This window comes from Chelmon rostratus, chromosome 20 (genome assembly GCF_017976325.1).
Source record: "Chelmon rostratus isolate fCheRos1 chromosome 20, fCheRos1.pri, whole genome shotgun sequence".
NCBI classification, from domain to species: domain Eukaryota; kingdom Metazoa; phylum Chordata; class Actinopteri; order Chaetodontiformes; family Chaetodontidae; genus Chelmon; species Chelmon rostratus.
Genome location: NC_055677.1, coordinates 18,962,396 through 18,987,132, shown reverse-complemented (window position 1 = coordinate 18,987,132; position 24,737 = coordinate 18,962,396). Strand labels below are relative to the sequence as shown.

The 24,737-nt window shown below is 39.7% G+C and overlaps 1 protein-coding gene across 1 annotated transcript in view; it reads left to right on the top strand.

Moving 5' to 3' along the window:
- Positions 1 to 9,277: 9,277 nt before the first annotated feature.
- Positions 9,278 to 24,737, top strand: part of LOC121623843 (E3 ubiquitin-protein ligase HECW1) — a 69,770-nt gene continuing 54,310 nt past the window's right edge. Inside the window, exons 1-4 of the mRNA XM_041961327.1 lie at positions 9,278 to 9,304; positions 14,539 to 14,860; positions 16,890 to 16,997; positions 22,306 to 22,400. Of these exons, the coding sequence (XP_041817261.1) occupies positions 9,278 to 9,304; positions 14,539 to 14,860; positions 16,890 to 16,997; positions 22,306 to 22,400 (552 nt within the window). The remainder of the gene's footprint in view (positions 9,305 to 14,538; positions 14,861 to 16,889; positions 16,998 to 22,305; positions 22,401 to 24,737) is intronic.

Genomic DNA, 24,737 nt, shown 5'->3' with positions numbered 1-24,737 from the left:
TGGGGGTTCCCATCCTTAAAATCCTCTTAAATACTAGAGCAACACGCTGTATTTTCCTTTTGTTTTCGTCTGTTTTGTTGTCATGCAAATCAGAAGCCGGTAATACAACAAGTACTAAGATAGATGGAGTTGTGATATGAGAGCAGCTGCTTTATGAAAGTTAAAAACATGTGTTTTCCAAAGAGCAGCAAATCACTTGTAATAGATGTGACTTTGGGGTTACATATGACCAGTGAATGTGGTTAGATCATAATGTCCTTCAGTTGGTGACCAATCATATCACAAACCACTGTTAATATACAGAAAAATAAAAATGTTTTTCAGATATGCAGTTTTTCCTTTAAATTGCATTTTTATGTAATCACATGTCTATTTCTTTCGGCTGTTTTGCCAGTAGAAAAAAAAAAACTTTAGGAGCGTAAACTCAATTCCACAAATTTGTTTCGGTTTTAGGAAATTCTGCAGTGGTTTGCTGAGGCTCCTGAGGTGAACTCAGGTAGTCTATGACAAATAGTCTTATGACACCACTGAAGGCCCAGAGCATCTTTAGTTATCTGCTATTCATGTAACCCCTGTAAGCAAGTTGCCATTTATGTCTCATATAACCTCAAACGGGTTTACTTTGACAATGTTTACATTACAGTATTTGTGAAATAGAAAGTTTTGGCACACGCAGATCTCTTAGGCTTTTAATCTGAGTCAGTTTAACTAAATCATTATGTCCTGAGATTTTCGTGCTGCTGCTGCCTTTCTGTGTGCATTGTCTAAATTAAAATGAGCAGCAATTTGACATTGACAAAGACTATCTTCTTTGAGTGACTCAGCCTCTTGCACAGAAGATTGGACTGTGATGTTTCTGCCACACTGGCCCTGATCAGACAGATGTAGACCAAACTGACAATGCTGTTTTTCTGTGTTAATCACAGAGTTTGAAGTGTGACTAATCAGAGGGATGCAGTGATATTTAGTTGTGACATTCACCAAAACAGAAACTGTGCTGTGAAACATAGCACTTTTGAAGCGAGATTAGATTCATAGCGACTAGAACTGCAGCTGGTGACTATTTGCATTGTTTATGTATCTGCATATCTGCCTATATCTTCAGATAATTATCTCAATTAATCTAAATTTGAATTTCCCAAAACTGTGACAAAATGGCTGTTACAGTTTCCCAGGTCAAACCAGAGCAAACCAGCAAATTATCACTTTAGAAAAAGTGAAAACAGCAGTTAACTATATGTTTTAGTGTTGTGATTACATGACAGACTGGTGTGATACAAGATCGGTAGTTTCTAATGTCTTCATGATTGCAGAGATCTCCTGATTTTCGTTGTTCTTCTTATTTTTATAATCTCTATATTTTGTCGAAGCGAAGCGTTTTAACAATTGACAGTAGAGCGGTTTTAGTGTGCCCAGATAATGGCTCAGATAGCAGATGTTCCTCTGTATCGAGAGCATCAGTAGCCATGTTACCATCAACATATCTTGATGCACATTTTAAAGTATCACATGAGAAAAGGTTGATGGAAACAACACAATTTGAAATAATAGCATTTTTACATTAGCTTGAGGCAGTTTTTGCCTTTTTTCAAAAAAGCTAAAGCGCTTAATGGGAGATGGGAACATCTTTTTCGAATATGTTCTGACTTAGTGAACATTTAACTCACATGACTGATCAGATGTTTGTGCCCCAAGAGGAGGAGGAGGAGGAGGAGGAGGAGAAGCTGCCATAGACTAAAATGTCTCTTCATTGCTCTACATTTTTTTCCCCTTACAGGCTCAACCTGTGCTTTTTTTCATAATGTCATCTTGTTGTGCCCTCTTTTTCTACAATGGTGTAAAGGTTTTCCAACTGGAGAATTGGTGAATTTGTGATGCATTTGGATGGAAACACAGCTAATGACACCTGACAAATGCTCAGAGCTAAACCATATGCTAGTGCAGGGCACTGCTGGGGTGTCAGAGACAACAGTTGGCTTCGTAGTATGCTGTCTGTAGATGGTCCAGTGAAAGTTTTCCCTGAGAGGCAAGTGTTCGTCACTGTAGGACGTTCAAATGTTTTTTTTAACTCCTTTTTGGCAGTGAAATGTTTTACAGTGGTAGAAGCCCTGCAGGCACCTACCGCAGTTTAGGTGAACATCAAAACTCCAACACACAAAATCAAGTGAAGCAGCAGCCTGTACTGTCCTTTTACTGTGTACTCCTTTCACATCCAGCCAGAGAAAACCATGTAGCTATCATAAAGTGTGAATGTAGACTACGTGATCACAATGGGCTAGAGCTGAGATGATGAGTCGGTTAACTGATTTGTCAATCAAGACAAAATTAATTGGCCACTATTTGAATTAATTGATAATTTGATTTATGTTTTTAAGCAAATATGCCAAACACTGTCTGGTTCCATCTTCATGAATAAAAAGACATGCCATGATTGTTTAGTATGGCAGTAAATTCAATATATTCGGGGGTTGTGATGGTTTAGTGGACAATATATGTTGTTGCAGGCATACAGTGCACATTTGCTAAAGTTACAGTGTGCAGTATAGGATGTGGTTTATAATTTCACCAATTGAACTGAAGGCTTTTATGCCTACTAGTGAGGGTAGCAACAGTTAATCGACTAGTCAATTAATCACACACTTCCCTAGTACCTGTATCTATGTAGTTGTCCAAAGGTATCCACAGTCCCATAATGAGAAATGACACCATGCCAGCAGTAGAGCAAAATATTTTTCATACAGGTGGCCAGGCTGGGATCAGGTGTGGCACAGAAGGTGGAAAGATGATTAATCCCTCTCACCTTAGTGATCCCCTGACTTTTCCTCTAGCACCACTGTGGGCCTGTCATTTGTAGTTTTTAGTTACATTTTTCACCAACCACTGGATTGGATTTTTGGGGATTCCTTAACTTTCTTTCAATGCCATAATCTAGTCAAAATTTCAAATAGTCAAATACTTTTGTTCATGACCAGATACCTGCAAAACTAAGGGCGTTCCCATCAGATGTACTTTGTGTTTTGTGCTACTTGGAAAATGCTAGCATGCTATCAGAGCACAGTTTCACAGAGTCATGAGCACTGCTGTGGTCTTTCCTGCAGTCGTCACAGTTTTGGGTCACTTCCATTTTCTTTTTCTTGGCAACAGGGACTGCTACATGAGTATTATGTTTATAAGTACACCATTAGGAATTTTACTGAATATAATGGCCTCTTGTTTTTTTGATGAAGTGACAGAGCATGATAGCAGCCTGTTTTTTAGAAAGTACTTTCTCTTGAGAAGTAATTTTGATAAGTTTATCTTTTTGAATGAAATGAGTCAAGAACTTAAAATAGAAAAGCCACACACTAGAAGAGGAATGAGGAATGGGTTCACACAGGAAAATCAACTGAGTGATCTGGAAGGGGTTGCTGTGTGTGGTGGCTCAGCTTTAGTCTACTGTGGCCATGGCCACCCCTTTTCTGCCATTGACTGTTGATGTTTTTTGTTCCACTATGGTCCCCAAGGATGGCAAAATCATTCAAAGGGAGGTATTTCAACACATAGCCGGTTAGGCATAGGCATGGTTGAACATATATGTGGCTATATGTGTGATATTCAGTTGTAGATGGTTATTGTATGGTTTGGATCATTGTGATGGCAAATAAAATCGTGCACAATCTTCTTCTAGAATCTTTTTCCAGAAACATGAATTCAACCTAAAAACAGTCATCGTCTGCTCTTGGCAGAATATTTGAGCTGCTGTATTCATATGTAAAACTACATGCAACATGACGCAAAGAGCCCTGTGTTTAAAGGGGATGAAAGTCGTGAATGTGATTGGCCACGGTCGTCACAGCCTCCGACACACCCAGCTATAAAGTCTCATAGTGTTTTCTGTCTGATCCTACCCTTCATCAAAGTGTGCGAGCCTGGCCATGAAAGCAAAACTCCATGCCCCCAGCGCACTGGGCAGGGTGTGCTGGACCGCAATCTGCTGCAGGGTTCGCAAACTAGAGCACTTAGTTTGATTTATCAAAATAGCAGTAATTAGGGTTATTTACTTTGAATAATAGAAGGTTGACATCAAGGTTTTATGTTTGTATGCTAAATGCTAAGTGAATATCAGATCTTTCTAAAAATTAAGATTCCCTGTGGTAATTACCACTTGAATATTGCTATGAATGGTAGACAGAAAGGTTATCGCAGCATACACCTTTAACTGTATTGAAGCCCCCAATGGGGTTTATAGTACATATTTATCCCCACTAGTTTTGTCTGTTAGAATGACAAGATCATCAATATGTTGTTTGTTCTTTCAACATTTTCATATCATGGCATGTAAAGAACATCCTGGCCTTTCAAGGAGCTTGTTAGCAGGGCTTTAGTTTTGCTGGAAGCAAAGTCTTTGATTTTCAGGAGTTAGGACACATTTGTAGTGATTGGTGGTTTTAATGATAACAGGAAAAAGTAAAATGACATTGGTATTATCTGTCAGTGTCTAGTCTTCAGTATTTAACTCTGTGTATTGGCCAGTTACATGGAGCACAGAAGTAGAGCCTCATTGACATAATGACTTCTTGTAAATCACAGATTCTCTTTTACCTATGGAGACTTAGGATCAGCCCATTTAGTTAGCTGCCATTAAAGCTCATTTGTTTGCACTAGCTGATTGTGTGGCTAGGAAGATGCTGCCACAGAGAGATATGGTACCATAAACACAGAAAAATGCACTAATGAACTAGTGTCTGTAAGTCTTTCTTTGTTGTGGATATACAATGATACCCCGTCAATTATTATTTATAATTCTGACATTATTATTGTTAAAATCCTCATCAGAAGAACACGATTGAAAAATATTTAACTTCACATGGTAAATGTTTTTTTTTTTTTTTTTTTTTTTAATGTCAGCTGTCATGCTTTTCAGGGAGATGAGAGCTATTATATGAAATAAATTGTTTTTTGCTGTCAGCGGCTGATGACCCTTCTGCATTGAACACTCAGCCATGGTGGTTTTGCTATGTTGTAAACAATGATGACCCGACGTCCTTAGAAGTGGCTGCACAAAACCAGGCTGAGCACTGTGAAGAAAAGAAGCTTCATAACAGTGTCATGGAGAGGGGGCACATTTTGGCAGATGTGCACGTTTAGCTTTTGCAACTGCATTTCTGTTCATGAATGTATTCACTTCTGCACATTGAGGTTTCATGTCATTCTGGAGGCTGTATGTCTAGCTAACAGGCCCCTGACACACCATCTCTGAAAAAGCTGACCCGTAAAGAAATTAGTTTAAAAGCAATGCTTACAGTAAGCAATACTTACTACAAGCAGCAGGTAATGGCAGTTGGAAAAAATAGCAACAGAAATAGAGAAATACAAAATAAAAGCAGACAACATATGTATATATATGTACATTTTATACAAAGGGCTATGTCAGAGAAAAAAATATGTAAAGTATATATATATAAGTATATATTGCTGCAAAGAACTGTAAGATAAATGACCATAAAATATACTGCCAAGAATTCTGTAGAATTTCACAGACTATACACAGATTGCACATGGAATGGATAAAGTGACTACAACATTAATGCTGTTGCACAGAAATAAATTATGTATATATGTCACAGTAGAAACTATTATGTATTGATATGTAGAGTACTCAGTGAGAGTGGAAAAGAGCAGTATTGCAAGGTGCTAGGTGCATGATAGATCATACATCACTGCAAAGAACAGTCCGGGTACGGAAAACAGTGCTAAGTTAGGCAACGCTGGAGTTGAACACTCTGACAGCTGTTGGTGTGAAGGACCTGTGGTAGTGCTCCTTCTTATAGGGTGGATGCAGCAGTCTGCTACTGAAGTAGCTGCTGAGGGCCCCCACTCTGACATGCAGAGGGTGGGAGGGGTTGTCAATGATGGATGTCAGCTTGGCTAACATCTTCCTTTCACCTACATCCTCAGTGGCATCCAGAGGGCAGTCCATATACTGTAGTCTGTTGGTGAGGTAGTCGATAGTCCATGCACAGAATTTGGGAAAACGTAAAGCAGAATCTGGAAAGTATTAAAATAGATTTCATAGGGCCATATGTATGTTTGGAATGTTTCCCTGTACAATCAAGAACATTTGTATGATGCCATCAATAACTGTACCCTAGTGATAGTACCAAAACCTGATCCAATTATCTCAGCAAAATATGTCCAGGTTAAGAGCCACCATTGGCAGCATGTTTTTTTTTTTTCAGTATCTTCTCATGAAACCTCAGCACCATCAGTGCATGGTGCATATCAGCTTTCACTTGAAGTGGAAGGTGGAGCAACCATAGAGACACAAGGACAGCAATGATTAGATCATAACTACAGTTACTCATCCTTAGGTGAACAATAAGCTGAAGGGGGGCTACATTCGAGTGGTCAGGAGATCATTACTGAGCCATAGGACCGGATCATTTCATTTCCAGCAGAGGCTTTGCTGTCTCTACCATTCTGCCTGCTCTACATGTGTGCTGAATTAATAATCGTGTCGCCTTGAACACAATTATAGTGGTTAATTATGCGAGTGTCAGAACAAGTAGGAAGGACAACTGGGGATATTTCCCTGGAGATTACTAAGCATGTCTGTTAATGTAGCTAGCTAGGGCACCGCATGGCTAATGAGGACTGTAGGGATTGAACATGACTGGGAACCCTGAGTTGGTATAGTTTTTGTTTGTGCCGGTGCTCTCAAATATTTGCATATGTGTGTCACATTGTGCACACTACTGTGTCTACACATTTGAATTCCCAGCTCCTTTTTTAGTTATAGCAACAACAGGACCACTGCTGTCTCCTGCAAGATGGCTGAAGATAAATAAGAAGAATAATAAAAAGAATTGTTGGCTACTCTCACTGTTACAGTAATATGGAGGGAACAGAAAAAGCAGGGAAAGGATCACATGAATTTCATTGTTTCTGGGATGTAATTCATGGCTATTCAATAGCTGACTCTCAAATCTTAGGTGTCACACCGTCCTTCAGTACACCAGCAACAAAAGAGTTTGTTGTAGTTACTGTGGAGACAGTTTTAAAGTTTTAAAGTCGAATCTTTCTTTTTTCTGTAATGCAAGCCAGGGCACTATTAGTATTTACTGTTTGCAGTTGTGATCAGCATGTTTGGTGCCTTACTGTATGTATGGCCGACCACATTATTCAGTGATTTGAATATCACGTGTTCTTATAAAAACTCAGCTTTTGCATTTTGGGAGGATGAAGAGAAGCAGTGTTTCCTTTTCAGTTTCTGATGCTAGCAGTATTGGATATCTACCGGCACAGTGGTTACAGTGGTTGTTTTTTAGAAAAACAGCTACTGGATTGATAATAGGCTATGCATATTTTCATGAACAAAGTGGCAGAATAAACACACATCATTCTGGACCACTTTCTTAAAAGGCTGTAATATTCTGGTCATGTCTTTTATCACAATAAGCAGAGAACACTGCTTTTTGCTTTCTGTTAAAGGTTAAGATTATTGGAAATGGTTAACAGTGCTGCATTTGCTTTGGGGAGGGATAACTGTTTTTAATTCATGTTTAATTCATTTTTCTGCATGTTATGGTATCCCCCACACATCAAAAAACACATAGTCAAAGGTGCAGCTCAGCTTCATGGCATGTTTTAGCCTCACTGAAAGTGCTGCTGATTTCTCTTCCAGTCACCCCAGCAATAAAAGCTAATCAGATGCCCTAAAAGCACAGAAAAACTTTCCATATTGTGATGAAGACCATAGCAGTGCAACTTAGCCTGTTACAGTATATGGCTAGTAACAGTCAGGGGGCACCTGACCACCATGGCTGTATGAGCTTGTTGGACATCCCATTCTAAAACCAATAATGTGGAGTTGGACCCTCATTAATGGCTATAACCAGGGGTGCACATTTTTAGTCAGGTACTCAGGCACGGGCCAGGAGATAGTGTGTAGATAGTTGGAACACACCCCATACATAGTGTGGTCTTAATACATGCAATCTTCCTCTGTGCCACCCTCACTGTCCTCTGCTTCAGCATACTGCAGGGTAGATGATGAAGATGCAACTCCCATGCTTCATTTTATGCACCTTTTAACAAGGGGTATGGCTGAAACACCTGAACTCAATCATTGATATGGCTGTCTACTACTGTTCTATTCTACAACTCAGTGTGTGTGTGGTATCCTGTGCCAACAGAAAAATAGAAAATCTTTTTGGCATTTACCCGACACCACTGCTTCCTCTCTCTGGACAGTCTCTCTTTTCAAGTCCTTACTCAGTCATGGTCCACCAACACAGCTTCTCGTTTTTGTGCCTAAATGTCTAAATTGTCAAATACCGAAAGCGAACTGTCAATTGTGGCCATTACATTCCCTCAGAAGTGTTAATCTTGAATTGTTTTAACGTGATTATGAACCATTAGCTCTATGTTGGCCTTGAGACTCAAAAACACAATAAACATTAAAGTTGTGTATTGCAGAAAAATGCTGACCATAAATAGTTTGCTTTCATGAAAATCTCAAGGATTTTAACCGTGAAGTTATGGGACAGCTAAACAATGAACTGAAACTCATTATGAAGCGCCGTAAAACTGAAGGGAGCTGCAGATTCAGGTGAAACTCAGCTTTCACCATGAGAGACCCCTGTCACATTGTCACATTGTTTCCACATCATTTGATGTGTCACAATTCTAAAAATATTGAGAATTGCTGCTTGAAATCAACTGAGAGTTAAGGGCCTCTGACAAACAACCAGCGTAATATTACTGAACACTACAGTGTATACAGCACATAAATCATGTGCTTGCATCAAATCCTTCTTCCAGATCTGAACCACACTCACTGAAAGGACATTACTCCATATTCCTGCTCGTATTTTCTTCCTTTGCAGGCTTGCCTCTCCTCTGCAGCACTACAAACCATGTGTCCATCAATAGATGCACATGAAAACTGAACAGATGTTTTTGTTGCTGTGTTGAACATGTTCTAAGTTGAACATCATTAGACGGTCTGATGTTATGTCTATTTATTGCATATATCACTGTCGCCATGTTTCCGTGTGGTCACAGTGTCTTTGTCTCTCTGTTTGTCCATCTCTGCTTGTGCTCCTCAATTATTCATATTTTTATCTGACAAAGATGAAGTATGAAAGTATGATGATGCTCTTGTGCACAGATGCCATACTTGACTTTCACCTGCTACATTCACTGCCTCTGCTTTTTGTTTCTACGGTCTGTAACACACCGCCCTTCTCCTCCCACTTCCCTCAGGTTTTGGTCTGCTTTGGGTTGACTGGTCATTATGCTGATGCAGCTCTGTAGTATCAAGGTCAGTGCCCCCCACCCGCCACCATGACCACCCAATGTCTTCTGCATTTGCCTGCTTACCACCACCCATCATCCAATTTGTCTGTAGGAATATGGGATTTTGAAGGCTGGTTCCAATACCAATACACATGTATGTACAGTGCATTTTGATGTGTTTTGTTAGGCATACATGATCATGTTCATCCCAAAATATCAGCTGAAAAGCACCATGTCCTGTTTTTAACAAAGAACAATTTGTTAAATCAATTAAAAAAACAATACATTTGTATAACCCTAGGCTTAATCAATGATGATGCCACCTTTTCATTAATATTCGTGTCGATGTAGGAATTGTGCTGTGCGTGCAGATTACCTTTTTTCATCACCAATTGCACACACAAAGTGCCTCAACATTTTAACCAGCCCATCACGGCTGGCAGAGTCGTGCCCTGAAGCTCCTTTCCAACTGGAGCATTCTCTGATCTGATCTGAGATCCCAGGATGGAAAACTCTCCCTCACATTTGGACTTGCCGGTAATGATGCTTGCAGTAATCACAGCATCTACGCTGAACAGACACTAAACTCTTTGTGGGTCATGCTACACCCTTAAACCATGTTTACAGGTGCTCAGAGGCTCAAAGGTTGACAGTCCCAGGCTCTTACGCTCATTTAGTGAATCCTGGCACAGTATATTCTAAATAGGATTACCAAGAAGCTGAACTACAGGCAAGTGTATTTATTCATTTATTCATTTCCTCCCTTTTTCACACACTATACTGGAAGACCTAAACTTCTCTTTACTGCCAGCGGCTACAGAGGGTGGATACAATAACATAACCATCTGTACCATGTTGCCAATACCAATAAAATATTCATGGTTCAACATCATGGTGATTTCTAAGGGCTATGGTGTTATGTTATGGTGTTACAGACATTGACAAATGAAAAATCAAATTTCCGGCTTACTCTCGTTTAGTTTTAGGATGTTAGTAGCCATCCAATGCACGATAGCATTGAGTCAAGCAGGTGTGTCAGCGCATCAGGGCCACCAAGTCTCAAATGAAGGTACAACTGTTATACTACATGGTGGGTTTTCATTTTTGACTAATGGAGTAACATGTCCAGAGAAAATAAAGTACAGCTAAGCACTGATTCTTGTGCTACACCATACAAAAGGGGAACAGTGGCAGAAACAATGATCCATTCCAGGAAACTGAAAAGGTTGTCCTCTCTAGGAAAGAGGCGACGAGTGCGGTGCCTTAAATGCCTACCCAGCACTCCAATCGCTCTAGAAGAATGTGTTGGTCTACAATGCCAGAGGCAGCATTGAGATCTAACAACATTCATTTTATGCAGTCGTTAGTATCTACAGACAACAGCAGGTCCTTCGTGACTTTGAGTAATGCAGACTCATTGCTGTTCTTTGCATTGACAAATTTGGATTAAAAAATATCAGAAATATTGTTTTGCATTAAAAGTTAGTGAAAGGAATGGAACTCTTCAAACTGGTCTATGATTGCATGTTTAAAAATGCTGGTACTTGACTTAATAGACAAAATGGAGTGACCTACAGTATCTAATCCAGGGCCTGGGGAGGAGTGCAGTCAAGTGGGTAAGATGAGGGTTATAAATTAGAGACAGCTTTGCTGAGGTGGAAGAGGGAGATGTTAAAGTTATTTAAAGAAGCTGTTTGCACTGGAGAAACTACTACATGGGCAACACATAGCAGGTATTTTACTGACAAAGACGACAATCCCCTACAAGACCAGGGATGTTAGCATTAAAAACAGGTGTATGATCACAAATGAATGTAAAATATACTTGCAAATGAATGATATTGGAACCATGCGATAAAACCAGATCAGGTGTTCACCCATGTTCATCAAACAAATTGGGTCAGTTTAAAAGATACATTTAAATCTGTGTAGTCCATCAAAAGGGGCCTGTCAGAACTTCAGGTGGACGGTATACTACAACACAGAGAAGGGGCACATCAAGCCCAGCCTTGATCAGCTCTCATAGGACATTACAGGTAGCGTGCAACCACTAAAACAGTTTTCATAAACAGTAGCGACCCCTCCAACTCTGCCTGACAGCATAAGGAAATTAAAACAACTGCAAATATCCAAATTCAGGTATTAACAGAAAAAAAGTGCATCAGTCCATCCATGGTGTTGTGCCATTTTTATTATTTTGTCCATTATGAACAAACTTAAACACCATGCAATAACTCTGACACAGCCTCAACAACATGGCTGGGTACACAATCAATCCTACACTAAGCTCTGTCCCGCTGGTTCCACTTGCAACACCTGTCTTGCTTTTCACTCAAACACAATTCATGCTGTTAATAATAGTTGCTGATTCACCACTCAAAATCCTTAGTTACCTAATTTTTAAATAATGATTGTCGATTTCACGCAGACACACAACAGGAAACAAAAGTAGGCTTCTCATTTGTAGTTGATGACCGCAGCTTATGTCAGTAGAAATGATGCAAAATAATTGTATGAATTGAATAGACTGAAACTTCAAAATTTCAGTTCACTACTGCGATACAACAGCCTCCAGACAAACTGGTATTTACCTCCAGCTGCTGACATAGATCTGAGGATGAAGTCTCTCCATCTTCTGAGGATAAGGAAATCGGTCACCTACAACATCTTAATGTCTCTTAAAAGTGGCTTATTTAAGCAGTTTTAAGTCCATGTCTATAGAATAAGAAGCATAAACTTGGCATCATGCTTGCCAAAACCACCAGACTCCGTTTACAGAAACAGTCATATTATTACTTTAAATCACACAATTCAAACTTCACAGAAACAACACAAAACTCACACAAACGTTCTTGGTTTGTCTTTTCACTCTTCCAACAATCACCATCGACTGTGGTTTGGTTGAAATGATCTTTTCATTCACCAAATCAGGAGAGGAGCGAGAGAGAGGTCAGAGAGAGAGAGATTAGAGAAGTAGCTGGGAAAATAGCATGTACAGGCAGAATATTTTCACATCGAACCGAGCAAATATTTTCATCGGACTTTATGACTGAGATTTAAATATGTCGGACTAAATCAGATTTTCCTGGTTAAAAAAAACAGTAATTGCTGGTTAATGGAAACTCTGGTTGAGTGACTCCGTTCGGTCATGCAGCTCCAGCCCGACACTAACCCTATTCATTTTCACAGCCAAATGTCTGGGTGTTTTTACAACTTGATTATATATTTGAATTTAGAATATTCGTTGACAGGCTGACATAACTGAGGTACTTAGTGCCTGATTGCTGCAATTTATACCAAAAAATATATGACTGCTGACTGCTGAACAACTAAACACAAATTATTAACGAAACTAAACGTTTAGGTTCAATACATTTTCTATAAATACTGTCATTATCTCTATCCACCATTAATAAATGTCCATAGATCTGCTTAGGAATTGTTAAGAAGATGTTCCTTATAGTTTCAGAACTTGTCTGTGAACAGTAATTTTTTACAATTTTTTTTTCATAGGCAGCTCGGTTGTCCAGCTCATTAGTTTGTTAGTCTGGTTCCACTAGACTCACCGAGAGAAACTAGTTGGCAGCTCCGCTGGTACGAGAAACCTTTAATGAGTCAATTCCCTTGACGTGTCTTACCAAAGACAAGAACATTTCAATTTCAAATTTGTGTGATTGTAAGAGTGCAGTTACTCTACAGCAGTAATTGTAAACTGGTGGCCTGCAGGCCACATCCAGAGCACAGAACATAAATGAATTTAGAAAGTGCACACATGTAACATTACTCACCAGTGAAAGAGGCCCAGTCTGTCCTGAGAGGGATTGTTGATTAGCTTGCCAACCCCCGGCAACAAACCAAAAAGTCCATAATTCATAGTTCACCCATTATACAGAATCAGATTGTTCTCCAACTCCATCCTCTGTACTCACCCACCATCAAACCGCCAGGCTTCCAGGCTGGCCATTCCCTGCAGCCGACAGCAGCACACTGTCTGGACTGTAGGAGGTATCTCCAGAGTCGTCCGAGCTTGTCTATTAGATGCAAGAGGCGCCATTTGTATTGATTTTCTTTGGCCAAATATTCTATTGAGTCCCAAACTAAGTATTTTTGTTTGCTTCCTGAGATTCTGAAGAGGAGTTTTCTGTAGAGATGAGACTCATTCATTGGTAGTTGAACTGTGGGTTTTGTATTGAACACTGACTGCCTCCTGGACAGAGGACTGAGAGCATTCTCTAGTTCAGTATCTAGTTATCATTATGGATTTTCCATGTCTGGGTAATTTAATTTTTCAAATTGAATTGATTTTTTTTTTAACTGAACACCCCCACAATGTCTACATGGAAAAATTTGGCCTTTGATAAATATAGTTGATGTGCTCTACAGGATCATCAGGAGGTCACCAAGTTGGGCCCACAAGGCCCAACAGTGTGTTCCAGCATCCCAGTACCACCCCAGCAACATGTAACACTGTGTCAGTCTAACTGTCATATAGCATTCTGACATATCTCTGGTCCAGTTGGGACTGGTGTGGAGGGCCAGGCCCATGGCATTGTCTGTTAATCTGTTTGATCTTGCAAATTGATGTCCATAAAGCTTTTATACATTCTTTTCGTGATTTAGAGGTTGCTTTTCAGCAGCAACTAAAAAGTATGCATGGTTTAGATTCACACACTGGCTCCGTGACATCATGGTCGAGTCTTACCCAGCACAAGCTGCACTGCTTTTATCAAGAAATTCAAACATGGACGAAGGGAAACTAATTAGAATTTAATCTTGTTATAGACGCTAATGGACATGGCCATTTAGATTGATTAGGAAACTTGAATAGATAATCATTGCATGGTAACCTATATGTGGCATATGCTTAAAGACAACTGCTGTACAGCAGGGAGGGGCCAGGGCGTGTCAAGTGAACAGATTTACTGGATTTTCCCTAGAAAAAAGAAAATAGCTCTTAGCAAAGTACAGTTGGACCAGGATCAGGACCAGGGCCAATAGATAGTGTTATAAAGTGAGTACGCATATAATGTACGAACTCTGAAATGTGCATGTAGTGTTAAGTTACTCTTTAAGCTACAGTGGCCTGAAACAAACAATATATACAAAGAGGCAACACTTTAACTGTTTATCATAAGAAAACTAGCTAATTAGAGAAGAAACCCAGCATAAACACATATTAGTGCATTATCCTTTTGATTGAATTTGTGTTCAGAACAAAATCGTTTGGCTGAAAGCTTCTTGCTGTCTTCTCTGTTGTAGAACTTGTACCAGAATCGGTTCTTGGGCCTGGCGGCCATGGCATCCCCGACCCGCAGCAGCCAGACCCGGCAGCGCTGTAAGGATGCGGTTCGTCACAGCTACAGCCCAGACACCTACGCCGTCAATGGTCTGAACCAGGAGGCCTTCATGCTGGGGCTGTCACGGTCCACCAGCGACACCGATCTGGTCTCCCCAGACGCGCGCTCCACCCTCACCATCAGCTCCTCCCACTACACCATAGGCCAGTCTGAAGATCTGGTGATCACATGGGACATCAAGGAGGAAGTGGATGCTGGAGACTGGATCGGAATGTATCTTGTTGGTAAGTGAGACATGACATGATGACATTGAATGTTTGTTTTATTTCTACATAATGACTGATAATAATTTAAGTATATTTAATGACCCAAGCCTCAAACAATATAGTATTCAGACTGTATTTAGCCTCAGTTTGTTTTCAACAACACTGACAAAAAGAGAGAAAGGCAGCGTTGCTTTGTGCAATTCTAGCCTGAACTATATGTAAGTATAGTTTTATGTCAATTTTATATCAGTTCACAGTTTCATTCCAGGTTTTAGCCATGACTGAATGTAAATACTACTCCAGTAGTATTAAAACAAGCTCACTACAGTTTGTAACAGACCTTTTGACAGCTGCCATGTCGGGAAATTGGACCACGAAACTGCTTAAACTCCAAATCACTGATCATTGAGGCAATCAATCAGGCGTCATGACCCCCCTGCAAACTGAACTGATGATATCTTTTGACAGTTATGACAGGATTTCAAAATAATATTTCAGCAGGTGTGAACAGATGTGTACAGTCAGCTCCAGTATTCAGTCTGAGTGATAGATGCTGGATTGTCAGGTTGAGGATTAGACAGAGGCAAAGACGTGGTTTTCTGCTCTTATTTAAAAGAATCCTCTGATTTGTGTCACTGACAAACAGACCTGCTGTACTGACCTGATATTATTCCAGATGATCAATGCCAGATTTTTTCCTGTTTAAAGAATATGTTTTATTGTTTTTTTAATAAATACACACAATATAAACATTAACCGCATACCGTCCCAACCAGTCCCACAGCCAAAAGAAAAAGAAAAACCACCAGAGGGACAAAAAGAGAGACAGAGAATAAATCTTTCACTTAGAATTCTGAAGCTATTTCAGGAAAGGTCTCCACACCTTGTGCAACTTTTTTTCTGAGTTAGAAACTGAGTGGTGGATCTTTTGATGTCAAACCATTCTCAATAAAAAGATCTTTAAAACGCCTCATACCTCTTCTGTGCCATTCTAGGAATACAGAAACAAGTAAAGAAGTTTGGAAGAGATAGTTGAATAGAATAGGACTGAAGAGAGAAAAAACATGGAAACCAAAGTGTTTCTGAACTGAGCACACGCTCTCATGGTGTGCCTGATAACCGCTTATCAATCCATTTATTTTGGTGGAAGAGGGAGTGGAAGCGTGTACATGTAAGCAGCCGTGGCCTAGAGATTGGAGAAGCGGCTTGTGACCGGAGGGTTGCCGGTTCGATTCCCCCCACCGGACTGGCAGAAAAACTTGGGTGTGGTGGATATACCCAGTTTGGGATTATTAAAGTGAATATACCTACCTTGCAGAAGGTATAAAAATTTAGGTTAAATATTCATTTTGACATAAATGACTTGAATTTCTTCCCCCCACTGTGAGCTAGCTAGCGTCTTTTTCCCAGATGTGCTGGTCTTTGAAGCCATTTTGAGATAAATGTGAATTAAAATAGGGAAAATATGTAACACTTAGGCTGCATATTCTCAACCCAACACTCAACCCAACTTTTAAAAACCCAGAACGTTTTTTTTTTGTTGTTGTTGTTTTCGGTGATATTGCGATGTGTTGCTCTGTTTAATTGCCACAATGGAAATGTGCGTCTGAGCTGAATCAGATCCACTGATCAGACTCTAGTTACTAAATGACGGAGTACACTGTGCTTAGTGCCTCTGCTCTTTTTCTCTGAGGGTTCATGTTATCAGACCACTTCCACACCATTAAATCTGTTCCATTGTTGAAACTCCTCCACTGCGAAGCCAGCAGCAACGTGACTTTCACTGACAGACACATACAACTCACAATGCAGATACAGCAACACATCACATTATTGTAAACATTGACATGACAATATATGACTTTTTTTTATCACATTAAGATTCATACTGATATTATCTTATATTAAAGCACACGTGTAATGGGTAGGGAAGTACATTTCTACATGGAAAATCAGTTCCAGTTGGAAGCGTAGTGAGAAATGCAACATAAAAATGACTGAAGGGTCGGAGTAGCAGTGTGGTTACATCTTCAATCTCTCTTCCCAGATGAGGCTTTGTCTGAGAACTTTCTGGACTACAAGAACCGCGGCATCAACGGCTCTCACAAAGGGCAGATTGTTTGGAAAATAGACTCCAGCTCCCACTTCAGTGACTGTAAGTAACACAAACTCTCTCTTGTTCTGTTTTGTTTTGTATTGTTTTTGAGAAAAAACAGTTTTCAACTCAAGAATTGTCTTCTGAAATATGCAGATATTCAGTAACTCTGCTTAAAGGTGCTATAAATATTGTAATAATGAAATAAAACATCACCGATCTCTGCACAGTGCAGCTGAAAAACAGTAATTGGATCTAAGAAACAGCACTAAAATATACTGTAGTTTGGTTCACTTCGTCAGGACTAAGTGAAAGACAGTTTCATATTCACACTGACTTATTGCAGACAAACAAAGAGGAGTAAACACAAAGCCGTATGGACAGGTAATGCATTGAATAGACAGTTTTAGTGGTCATCATTAATGCTGCTGGCGCCCACAGAGGTGATGGACAGTCAATCTGTGCTTTAATGAACCTGATGTTTGAATGTCCACCAGCCAGACCAGCCTGAACAAACCACACAGTCAGACACACCAGTGTTTATTTGAACAGCAGGTTGTGGGTGAAACCCGCAGTTCTACACAGTATGCGGTCAAAAATAAGTGCTCATACTGGGTTTTCTCAGGACTTTTTTTAGCTAAAGATTGCAGTGGCTCAGTTGTGCACAGCATGTGGTCAAATATAAGTTGTCTAACACGGTTTTCCCTGGATTCTTCTGAGACAAAGATGGCAAACGCTGGAGAACATGCCTGGCATGCGTGGCATACACAGTTTGTGTGCACACCTTTAGAGTGCTGTGCGATTAAGTGAAAATATCTCAGTCACTGGGTCACATGACATAGAAGTTATTGAAAAAAACGCAATTGTTATTTTTGATTCAAATTGAGTAAGAAGAGGCTGCTGATCAGGAGTGAAAGTTTGCGAATGTTATCCAGCTTAAAACTAACTGCACTGCAGTCATTTGTCAGTTCGACTATCAAACTATTAAAAATTAGCATTTATTTCTGTTACTTACAGTGGAAACAAACAACTTTTCTACCCCCCAGCACTTTCAAATTGTATTGTTTTTGCCGCCGTTGTTATAACGACTGCTGCATCGCTTTCCGTTTTCCACAGAGTGAAGACACTACCAATAACACAAGACACACTGTATTTGACTCCAGATTTCGGTGAAGAGACAATCAACACACTTTGGAAATAAGATAAATAAAGACGTGTGTTCACTGCAGATGTAGAGTAAAATTGTCATAATTTCATGTGGAGAAATAACATAGTTTGAGTCTTGGACGGATGAGCAATGAAGCGTTACTTTAGGGCTCGACCCTCTTGGATTAGCTGGAAAACGCATCGTCACAAAGCTGAAAGCAGAGCTGTTGATAATGATCGATTATATTTAATATGCTGTAATAAATCTCTATAACTACCCAACTGTAGTTCAACCGTGAACATCTACAGTGGTAAAATACAAAATACTCAGCAGCAGTATTAATCCAAAGACATCACAGCAAAGCAGTGACAGGGACTACTTTTCTACATAATGAGTACTTTACTTTTGATACTCTTAGTGAATTTTGTTGGTAATATATACTTTTACTTATGTAAGCTGTAGCTGCAAGTACCAGCCTCTGCAAAAGTATCAGGGTAGGTCACAGAGGCACATCATTAGTAGTAGGGAGAGGAGGAGAATGGGTGCAGGGAGACGTCACAAACGTTGCACAATCTCTGGGATTAGGAAAACAGCAAACTGCGTGTGTTTGAGTGAAAGAGACTAAGTGGATGCACACATGAAACAGAATACACTTATCACCATAAAGCCATCCAGGTGGTTTCTCTACAGTCTCTATAGGTGGTTGCTCTTCTCTCTATAGGTGGAGGAGGCTTGGAAAAGCCCCTTAAACAGCAATTAAAGCACATGATATTTAACCAGATACAAATAATACAGCTGCTTTACTCTTACAGCTACACCACCATCAATAAAACAGTGTCTACAGTATAATACAATGCTGCTGCCAAACAAACATTCCGCTCAGTTGAGGTTAATGGTTGGGTTTCCACCTTGAAACTGCGCTGATTGTATAGATGTTCTGTGACGAGCTGTGTGTGAAGCATCCACATTTCTTTGCAGCAACATCCATATTTGAGTCATTATATTCCTCCACAAGCTCATTGGTTGTGCTGATATTGAGCTTCAGGTGATTGTTGCTGCACCATGTGACGAAGCTCTCCATCAGTCCTCTGTACTCCTCTGGGAAAATAGTCTCTAAGTGAAAACAGCATGTTTCTCACTTAAATATTCAACTAGAATTATTCACTGAAATCATACATTTCGATTTGGGGATAACTTTTGCCAAAAAATACACTTCATACCTTTTATTGAATTCCACCAAAGTCTTCACTGGATGTAAAAGCAACATGACTAGGAACAGTTTATTTTTATAAAGAAATGCACTGAAAAATATACTGCCTTGATACAAATCTTCAGAAGTGTGCATGCCGTTAGAATTTCACTGCCTCCAGCGTTCAGTTGTTTTGCCTGTTCAGATAGAAGGAGTGTTCCATAATGAACAATATTTGTGTTCATAGTGTGACAGTTTATAATGCATCTGGTGGATAAGAATGGAATTACTTGTGTTTCTTGACTGCTGAGATAATCCAATCCAATGTTGAGACTCTTGTCCTTAGAAAGGTTCTAGAACAGTTTAAGCAATGCAAAAAAATGCATAGTCACCCAGCTAAAGTCAAATTCTTAGTTTCTGTAAAGATGGCATCTTAAGAATACAAGACTTTCACACCAGCCAAGTGGTGCACAACCCTGATTAGAAAAAAGTTGGTTTTATTTATGTTTTACAGTGTCCCAGCTTCTTTGCAGTCAGGGTTGGACTGTATAACACTTGTACAATAACAAGTCTGAGGGTCTACAGCCCTGCTAGCAGCTCTGTGAAGATGCACAGCAGAGCTTGCTGATACTTAGTAGGTATGACGTTTCCCATGTTCACCAGGCAAGTTTAGCATACTGAGAGATATTTAGAGATAGAGAGATATTTAAGTGGTGAACCAATAGATTGACAGACCAATAATGCCATCCAAAGAGCCATGACAGTCAGAGAGCAGTTCATTATGTCCTATCAAAGTGGGCAGGGACACTGACTGGACCATGTGATGTCTGCAAAAAACAAATATCTGTAAACCTACATATTAGCTGCTCAAGATGGTGCTGATGTCCCTGTGCATTCTGGTGTCCTAGAATTGATTTATACTGTATATAGTACTAATTTGGACAGGAAATAAGTCTCAGAGGAAATGTGATACATTTTCTATCAACATAAATAGGAAATGTTGTGAACTAATGCATCTGGCAAGTAGTACAAAATGATGATACTGAACATATCAGTTAAATGTTAACTGACAAAGTATTTCTTTTGTTTTTCACAAAATATCTGCTCATACTATATCCACTCATAGTTACTGCGTCATTGTTAGACATTTCCAGGTTATGTTCAGGCACTCACAGCACTTGGTTGAGCTTGGGGAAAGTCGTGGTCTGGTTTGATATGGTAAAAGTCTGCATTGACAGACACAACGTGTTTCTCAACAAATGAAACCACAATCTCTCCCCATCATTTGCTAAAGTGCTTTTCTTATCTAAGCATAACCACAGGCCGGCCTTAAGATGCAAACCTTGGACTCCGGTTTCCAAATCTTGCATGCTCACCATCCATCTGACCACCTCCTGAAGACTTTTGTGCGGTACATAAATGTACAATACCACTTTATTCACTCTGAACATAACCCAGGCAACAATTATGCTTATCAGCACAACATAATAAAGGTAATTTCTGTTAGACAGGGCTGCCCCATGCTCTGATTGTTACAGTGATTATTACCTTTAATGAAAAAAAAAGCTAACCAAGCTGCAGTTACACCTCGCACCAACTGTTCGTACTGTGAATCTTTGGTACATTTAGTTTACTTCATTTTGTCACCAGCATGTACAGTAATAGGATCCTTGTCTCTGTGACCCTCCTCAGTGATGTCTAATGAGGTTTTCTCTGTACTTGTTTCTTATTCTCATTTAAGGGTACTTAAACTAAAGACTTGAACTGTTTTCATAATGTGAGGGTCTGTGAAGCCATGTCAGGATGTGCAAATCAAAGTGACAGTATTTCTGCCTCCCTCTTTGTTTGATACTTAGGTCAGACCGCAGGCTGACTTGTGTACATTCGATCACTTGAATGCAGTATTGCTGTGTGTTCCCCCTCTTCTTGTCAACCCATTTGAGTGTGTCCGGCCAAACAAGCAGAAAAACATGGAGCTTTACTATGACCTTAATCTCCTCCTGTCCCCCAAGTATTTTGCTTATTTGCTCTACTGCCCCTGTTTTCCAGTGGACTGTGGAGAGTCAGAAATGATGAATGTCACCTAACAGCTATCACTGACAACTTCACCAATAAGTGAAGTCATTTAATGATAAAAAATTGTACATTTTCTGTTGACCTCTAATTTCTTGTTTTTTTTTGTACTTGAATTGATCAAAGTATTAAAAACTGAAAACATGTTATGTAATATTTTAGAATCATCATTAAAAAATGATAATGTCCATTTAAAATTTTTATTTAGTTCTATGAATCATTCAGAAGCCACGAAGGACATGTCAGAACATGTGTGTGTGTGTGTGTGTGTTGCTACACCGAGAGGACAAGAACAAGTTTTTAACAGACAAAGTGAGGACATTTTCGCTGGTCCTCACATCTTCAAAGGGCTGTTTGAAGGTTCAGGCTTGGTTTTAGGGTTAGGGTTCGGTTAGAATTAGGTTTATATTAAGATAAGGGTTGGGGTTAGTCATTCAGCTCTTGGTTAAGGTCAGGGTAAGAGACTAGGGAACACATTATGAAAATGAGGGTCCTCACAAGGAGTGTGTCTGTGTGTGTGTAGATGTTAGCTAATGCAAATAGTACTGGGGATAGTGCCAAATGCGTTTTCACTGTTTGTTACATACTTAATTACTTATTACTTACCCGCACATACAGTGTGTACATTACATACATTTCTTTTTCTTCTTTCTTTTTTTATTTTCTTCTGACATACATGTAAATACCTGTGTGCATATATAGATTATTCATTATTCCCAAATATCATCAATGAAGTTCAAATGAGAATGATCACATGGGACAGCAAGCAGGACTCACTTTGAATTTTAACAAATGAACACCGTCAAACTACAAAATCATTTAAATTGTATGTCTTAAGAAATAAAGTCATCACCGTTAATCATCTGAGTTTTGACACAGGGATGTGGAGTCAGATTCAGTGTTTTAGGAAGTGGATGAATCCTTGTTTGATTTTCTCTCCGTCTGTGTGTCCTCCTCAGCTGAGACCCAGGTCTGCTTCAGGTACTATCACGGTGTCACCGGAGCCCTGAGGGCAACCACACCCAGTGTGACCATCAAGAATGTCCCAGCAACTGTGAGTCTCACCACACCTTGTGGCTTTATTTTAACATATGCATGTAGCTTTTTGAGATTTGTGGGACTTGATTGATCACTCAGTAGCCAAGCATCCTCATTACGGTTCCGTTCAGCCGGTCAACCTTAGTGAGGAGGAAGCTAATTTCTAATTGTAGCTTGCCAGGTAACAAACCACTCCTGAAGTCTCTATGCTGCAGCTACAACTCTGATGAAGGTACAACACTACGCCAGAATCCACAGAGTATATTTCAGACAGAGTTGCAGCTGGTTGTACATTTGGATTTGGAGGAAGGAGGCTCTGCTCTTTGAGGGAGCTTTCAAAGAATCTGAGCAGCAAGGAGCATTCTGCTGAGAGTCAGTCCCTTGGGATACTGTGTCAGACATTTACATGAACATAGAGCTTAGCAGGTTAACAGTGCTACAGCTTGAGCGCGAGCAGGAGGTTGTGGTCGTTGAGTAAATTTGGGCAGCAATCCGTGTTTGCATGAGAATATGATACCGGTCAGCTGGTAGCTGAATCTACCATACATCAATAAGATAATGATATTGTGACAGCTGATGCTGATCAGCTGAGGCAAGCATGACGGTGCTCTACTTTAACTGACTCTAAGCTCCATATAGTGACAATACTTCATCACACCAAACATCCCAAATCCAGAGAATCGACTGTGACATTGAGGCCGCTCATTTGCTTGCATAGATATTTTCTGGTCCAAAAAGATAAAAATGATGACAATAATGATCATCACTAAGCGTACAAATAGTAAACTATTAAGATATTAATTTTAATAGCAAAGGAATTGATTACATACTGGAAGAGCTGGTAAAATTACAGCAATTATTCCTTTAATCCTCCCATTGTCTGTGAAAGGCAGATAACTGACTGAGATGAAATATTTATATCAATTAAAAGTACTTATACTTTAAAGAAAGTAAAATGTAAATTCCTTGTGTAAAGATCTATGTATTGTTCTCCTTATGTGTTTGCCCTGAAAGCGTTCACATAAATCAGCAGCCAGCCAAACTCCTTATTAATGAGCCTGGAAGTGAGCTGGGTGATGACATCATTGAATTCGGAGATACAAAGAAAATGACTTAATGAACAGCCATGTACATATCATGTGAAGTATCAACTGCCGAATATGAACTCTAGCTCAACAGATATTAGCACAGCAGGCTTGACACCAGACCAATTAGCAGCATCAGAGAAGTCAAATTTATTTCTGTAGCACATTTAAAATAACATGAGTTGACCAAAATGCTTTAGAAACATAAGCAGAAGAAAACAAGAACAACAGCGCAGACAACAAAAAAAGCATGCTTATATGCAAGCACAGATCAAGATGAAATCAATGCAACAACTAATCAAACAACCATTCAAAAGACCATTTAGTAGTAGCTCTTTCAGTATGTAGCAAAGCCAAAGAGTAGCGGTGGGCCTTGAGCTGCGCTTTGAATGAGGGGGCAGATCTGATGTGCAGGGGCAGTTTGTTCTGACTGGGCCCTCAGTTGAGAAAGCACGGCCACCTCTGAGCTTCTGCTGAACCAGATGACCAGAAGTGCCCGGCCAGGAGACCTGCATGTTTTTGGTGGGGTGTAAGGAATTTAAAGGTCAGATAAATATGAGTGAGCCAATCCCTGAAATGCTTTAAAAACATGCGATAATACTTTAAAATGGGCTCTAAAACAGACAGGGAGCCAGTGGAGGGTGGCAAGTATGTGGAAATCTGTTTTTGCATGCGGGGACGAGTTAAAAGCCTAACTGCAATGTTCTGCACCTACTCCAGGCATGAGAGTGAAGACTGACTAACTCATGCACAGGGAGTTACAGTAGACAAGGCGAGAGGTAATGAAAGCATGGATTACTGATTCAGAATCTTGGAACGATCAGAAGGGTTTTACGTTTTGCTAAGACCGACAGTTGGAAAAAGCTGCCTCTCACCACAGAATTTATCTGTTTGTCAAGTTTAAATGCAGAATCAAAGGTTTCAAAATCTCAAGGTTTTTTTGCATAGAATATGAGTATGCAGTGTCCAGAGTAGCATTTTTCCTCACTGACCCACTTGGACAGATATCAAGGAAGAGGTCCTTGATATCTGTCCATGTTAGGTTTGACATTTTAGCTCAAAATGGAAATAGTACAAGTGAGACAAATGTACAGCATAGTGGTGCATAATGCATCCATGTTAGATGGATCAGTAATTCCCTCAGGTGATGTGATGTAGTATCGTGTTAATCACTTTACCTGTGCTTGTCAAACATTTGCATATATTTTTTATATAATCTTACAACCTATCATGACAATAACATTTTCTGTTTAAAGCAAAATTGAATT